The 6,534-nt window shown below is 33.3% G+C and overlaps 1 protein-coding gene across 1 annotated transcript in view; it reads left to right on the forward strand.

The window, feature by feature from the left end:
- The window catches only part of LOC306646601 (uncharacterized protein), a 234,870-nt gene extending 232,445 nt beyond the window's left edge, over positions 1–2,425 (forward strand). Inside the window, exon 4 of the mRNA XM_079115243.1 lies at positions 420–2,425. Within this exon, the coding sequence (XP_078971369.1) occupies positions 420–1,732 (1,313 nt within the window). The 3' untranslated portion in view covers positions 1,733–2,425. The remainder of the gene's footprint in view (positions 1–419) is intronic.
- Positions 2,426–6,534: the final 4,109 nt, after the last annotated feature.

Here is a 6,534-nt window from a genome sequence, read left to right on the forward strand (position 1 = left end):
TCCTCTTGCTCCTCCTTCTCCTCCCCCAGTGTGGTCTCATTTTTCTGAATGTCCCAAGCAGGCAGCTGCTGAAGGAGAAATGCATAAATTGACTGTCTGTTCCATTAGATAAAATAATGCAAAATAGCCAGAATATGAACAATTGCTTTTTGCTGTTTTTAAATGATTAAGGAGGATGGTGTTGGGGAGTGGAATTATAGTATATTTATGCTCAATATGATACAGGGGCTGGGAGTGGGTTGTGCTTTGGTTCCCAGTGATTGCAAAGAATTGGTGAAGATGGTTACTTCTCCTGCTCAAAATACAGTGTTTTTACAAGAATACTCTGATTTATCCCATGTTCAAGCTTAGGATAATGCTCAGGAAAATGTTAGTATGTATTAAGTAAGTAAAATAATTTTTATTTTCAATTATTTCAGCTATAACTTCTCATCATACCCAAGAATTTTCACCAGAGAAGGGCATAAAACATATATTTCAAAAAGTGATAAATGGAAAATACAGAAATTGTGACTTTGACTACTTAAAACAAAGGAAAATATTGAAAATGGCAACTGAGAATGAACATCAGAAATTATATTATCAAAAGTCAGCCCTTACTCACCACCACAGAATTTGTACTGGGGAGAAGTCCTATAAATGTAAAGAATGTGACAAAGTTTTTAATGATAAATCACACCTTATTGAACACCAGAGAATTCATACTGGAGAGAAGCCCTACAAATTTAAATATAATAAAGCTTTTTACCGAAGATCAATTCTTACTCAACAGCAGATAATTCATACTTGTGAGAAGTTCTTCAAATGTGGAGAATGTGACAAAACTTTTAATCAAAAATCAAACCTTATTTGCCACAGCAGAATTCATACTGGAGAGAAGACCGCCAAATGTACAGAATGTGACAAAGTTTTTAATAAAAAAGCACACCTTATTCACCACAGCAAAATTCATACTGGAGAGAAGCCCTACAAATGTGAAGAATGTAACAAAACTTTTAATGCAAAATCACACCTTATTGACCACCATAAAATTCATACTGGGGAGAAGCCCTACAAATGTAAAGAATGTGGCAAAGCTTTTAATCAAAAATCAAGCCTTACTTGCCACCAGAGAAAACATACTGGAGAGAAGCCCTACAAATGTGAAGAATGTGACAAAGCTTTTAATAAAAAAGAACACCTTATTCACCACAGCAGCATTCATACAGGACAGAAGCCCTACAAATGTACAGAATGTGACAAAGCTTTTAATAGAAAATCAAGTCTCACTCGCCACCAGAGAATCCATACCGGGGAGAAGCCTTACAAATGTAAAGAATGTGGCAAAGCTTTTAATCAAAAATCAAGCCTTATTTGCCACCAGAGAACACATACTGGAGAGAAGCCCTACAAATGTGAAGAATGTGACAAAGTTTTTAAAGAAAAATCAAGCCTTATTTACCACAGCAGAATTCATACTGGAAAGAAGCCCTGCAAATGTACAGAATGTGACAAAGCTTTTAATAAAAAATCAAGTCTTACTCGCCACCAGAGAATCCATACCGGGGAGAAGCCCTACAAATGTAAAGAATGTGGCAAAGCTTTTAATCGAAAAACTAGTCTTACCTACCACAGTAGAATTCATACTGGAGAGAAGCCATATGAATGTGGAGAATGTGACATAGCTTTTAATCAAAAATTATACCTTATTAGACATCAGAGAATTCATATTGGAGAGAAGCTCTACAAATGAGAACATTGTACCACTTCTGTAAGGATGAGTAAAAATTTATTCCAAGCCAGAAAAATCGTAGCAAAGAGAATTATCCAAATGAAAAAACTGTGACAGTGTGAAAATATCTCCAACAATTGATCATCCCTTACTCAGCACCTGAGAATACAACCTGGTTAGAGGGAGTACAAGTGGAAAAAGTTGTTCAAAGCTCTTAGCCATTGCTCAAACATTACTGAACATTAGAAAACTCATAGTGTTCATAAATCCCAAAAAGTTAAAGTTTTCAAGATTTTATTCAAATTTTGAATTTATTGAACATCTGAAACCTCATGCCTGTAGTGAACATTGAATAGCATTTGTCAAAAATGTATGCCTTATATAGCAGCAAAATATTTGCAATAAAAAACCTTAACAAATATAAAAGAAGTAAAGTTCTTTTCTCTGCCTCATACCTTGATGTATAAGAGGATCAGTAAAAGAGATCATTTAAATATAGAAAATGAATAGTTGCCTTTAACTTTGGCTTAAAATTTGTTAAGCATTTTTAATTGATGAGGTAGATATAAAAAATTATCATAAATATCATACATCCTTAGTGTAGAAAGCTCATCTTTGGAAGAATATACATTTCTTATAAATCAAAATTACTAAATATTCTTATTGTTGAATACTGGAGGAAAGAGTTATAAGAGATCTGTTTTTGAGTTTTTTTGTTTTTGAGTTTTTTTAAAAAATAAATTTCAATGTTTAAAACTTTATTTTTTGTACTGTGGATTGAATTTAGAGATGCTTAACCATGAAGTCACATTCCCAGGGTCCCTCCCCACTTTTTCAAATTTTGAGTTGTGTGTTGATAACTTGCTGAAAACCTCACTTAAGTTTCTGAGACTGACTTTGAGCTTGTGAAACTCTTTCCTCATCTTCCCAATTTGCTGGAATTACAGACATGAGCTACCATGCCCAGTTTACAGGGCACTTTTACCTATATTCACATTATGTATGCAATATGTTAATAAATATAAGTGAATGTGTGTTAATGTTAATGTTAAAACTGTGATGTATTGAATTTTGTCATTATCTCACAAATATCATAGTATTCCACACAACAAAAGATATATATTACAGTAAAGCATACTATTGGGTAAATAGTTCTGTAACACCTCAACTATTATACACATTTTAATCAAACTTATTTGGGAAGTATAATTTGCATAAATCTGATCTTTACACATTTTTCTGTTTGTATTTATGGAAAAAATTGTTTTAAGAAGGATAAAGAGATAATGAAAATAAGCCTCATTTTTATATCCTGAATTAAAACAATAACATTTTGCCTTATATAATGACAGTACTCCTGAAGACTGTGTAACTCTAGAAAGTCATAAAATCTCCCAGTCATGGAGATTATGAACACCCCAAACCACTAGGAACCTACAGTGTCTATTTTGTTTAAAGGCATCATTGAAGAGGGAGATATTCTCAGTGCTTCCATGGGAAGCCACATGGTCAAAAGGACACTGACCTATCCTGGCTCTTATCAAGTCTGGTAGAGAAAAAAGACTGAGGAAGTCAAGCATTCCTCATAAACTCCCTAAGAGCAACCCCTGAAGAGAAAAATTACCTCCAAAATTAAAAAAAAAAAAAAAAAAACAGCATATTCTAAGATGACATTTTCAGTTTTGGACACCCCACAAAATCAAACCAGAAACAAGTTCAAAATGATGTAAACATTTACACCTCTCACAATTTATTTTAATAGATATGTTTTGACTTTAGAGACCTCTTTTATTCTACTTTATAATTTATAAGGGCTATTATACTTTTTAGATTGTAGTATAGATATATATGGCGTGGTCTCCCAAAATTTATGTACAATTCAGTTCTTATGAGACATTATAAACTAAACCTGTCCTTTTTTAGGTCTTACATGTACAGGAGCACATGCCACCACACAAAATAAGTTTTATTCAAATGAACTTTGTGGACTATAAGTCCTGTCCAAACACCAAAAACAAAAAACTTATCATATATTTTCACCATGTATTAGTCCTGTGGGTCAGCAAAACACCCACCAACACTGATTATATTTAAATTAATTTGAATATATAAACTTTGCAATCTAATAATAGCTTATGGGCAAGAGAACTAACTATGTGGTCATCACAACTGTTCTCCTTCATTCCAATAGGTATTGTTCCAGCTTTCATTCTTGTCTCCACTCCATGTCATCACACACAGAAATGTTTTTTTTTTTCAATTTATGTGTAAGAATTTTAACTTTATGAGGTTCAGAGGGAAGATTCAATAATAAAGAGTTAAGAAAAATATTAAAGATGTTCCCTGCCCATGTGCCTGTGTTACCTTTGAATATCCTTGATAAAATATCAAATGAATGTCTCTCTCTAGTCTTTGCTTTTGTACTTCCATGTGATTTTTTTTCTCTTCCCCATGCTCCCAACATGATGCCACATACTATACTGTGATATATTAAACTGGGTACATGACAGGTTCAGCATTGAAGAGAGATGCCACAAATGTTTGTGAATGAGTGAGAACACTGCAGAATATTTGCTGACATATTTGCAGGAAATAGGAAGAAAAGATACTTGATAGGATTAGAGGTAAATTGTTAGTAGAAAATTCGAGGTAATTTTCAGTAAGAGATCATTTGTGAGGGACGAATGAAGGGCTGAGGGCTGCTCAGGTTTGAAGCCCGTGTGCCAGGTCTTTTGTGTCATGCTTTGAGTATATGGCTGCTCAGATCTTCAGAGAATGCCAAGTGAGATGAGAGGAGTGGAAAAGGTAGAATTAGCAGTAAAAAAAGCTTCTTTGGGATTTCTTTAGCATGAATCCTGTGTCCACCAGCATGGTTTTATAAAACTGATGTGGTGGATTAAGGGTGTTTGTATTTAAACTTGATAGATATTGCTTAATTGTATTCCAATAAAGTACATTACACTTCGCTGTCACCAAAATAGATACTATTTATCTTTGCCAATCACATAAGCAAAAAATTGAATTTGTTCATTTTTGTGGGAGAAAGCTACCAGTCCTCAGAGACAGGGAGAAATAGTGATCAGCAATTAAACCCCACCTTCATTTTACCCCATTTTTATTTGTTTACAGTCTGGATACTTGTCTAGGATAGATATGTTCTTACTTCTACGTGTATCCCTCCAATGGAGCTTTCTCATTGTGTACATGGTGGTATCTCTGTGTGGATTTTCCATATCTAGTCACTGCAGGGACTCAGATGATACTGCCTCCTGACTGCTTATACTCACAGTTATGTACCCCTTGGTAGTTATCTTTGTGGCAACATGTCATTTCATGGTCCAGTCATAAAATTGAATATTATTAATCCTAATAAGTAATAAAGTTTTGATACAAGCTTAAACATGGATGATTCTTGAAAATATTAAACTAAGCAAAAGACATCAGAGACCAGAGGACAAACACTATCTGTCCAAATTAAATGAGATATTGGAAATGGGCAAATTTATGTATAGAGAATATAGAATGTTGGTTATCAAGAATTGTTGGTTATCAAAAAGAGAAAGATTGGAAGTTAGTGTTTAGAAATTTAACCCTGCATGGTTTTAGTTTGGGGTAATAAAGTTCTGGAGATGGATAGTGGTAATGGTTTGCAAAACAATGTAAATTTAATTAATGTCATTGATTTATACAATAAAATTATTAGGTGGAAAATTGATCTTATGTATATTATCCCATTTTTAAATTAGGTAAAAGAAAATTATTCTTTAGGTATCAACATTTAGTTGATAAAACTGAATAAAAGTGAAGAGATGATTACACGAAAAGAAATACACTGATACCTGCTACAACATGGAAAAATGCTTTTAGTTATAGAAATAATAATAATAGATAACATGAAATACTTACCAAATGCCCTATATATTCTACATATTTTCATTTTTAATTCATTTAACCCTTATGGCAAGTTGTATAACATGGGTCTTTATCTATTTCACCATTTTTTAAATGAGATAATGTGAGTATAGAAAAAAATGAACACCTTGCTGAATCACCCAGCTAATAAATGGGAAAATACAGCTTCTGAATTAATGTGCTTTGACTCTTGAACTTCTGAAGTTCTGAGAGGTAAGTGTCAGGTGTTCAAGTTTGAGCTGATGTCACAAGCTGAGACTTCCAGGCAAGAGCAGAATTGCTCATCATGACATGATCTTGAATTCTGTAGTTCAGGTAACAGAAGAGAATAATCAAGATGAGGAGAAAGTAAGAGAACTCCTGGAGATGGTTAAGCCAAAAATTAGGACTTCAAGAACAGGAAAATCTAGAATGAATATTTAAGAAGAGCTTCATTGAAAATCAATTTACAAAAAAATAAACTATACATATGTAAAGTGCACATACATTGAAGTAATCCTGCACCTCCTGCTCACATAGCAACCATTCATCTTCTATTCATCACTATGCATTCACTCACTTTTTACAATTTTATATATACAAAATCATGTAATATGTATTACTCTGATGACTTTTAGCTAGTATCATATTAATTTGCTTTAGAAAGTATCAATTTCTTATTCCTTTTTATTGCAGAGTGTTTTCTTTTTTTAAAATTCATTTTGATTGTAAACAAATGGGATACATTTTGTTTCTCTGTACATGAAGTAAAGGCATACCATTTGTGTAATCATAAATTTACCTAGGGTAATTATTTTTGATTCATTCTGTTATTTTTTCTTCCCCACCACTCCTCCCACCTCTCTTGTCCCTCTATACAGTCCCTCCTTCCTCCATTCTTGCCCCCTCCCTCCCCATATATGTCATCATCT

The sequence above is a fragment of the Sciurus vulgaris genome, assembly GCF_902686455.1.
Source record: "Sciurus vulgaris genome assembly, chromosome: 16".
NCBI lineage: Eukaryota > Metazoa > Chordata > Mammalia > Rodentia > Sciuridae > Sciurus > Sciurus vulgaris.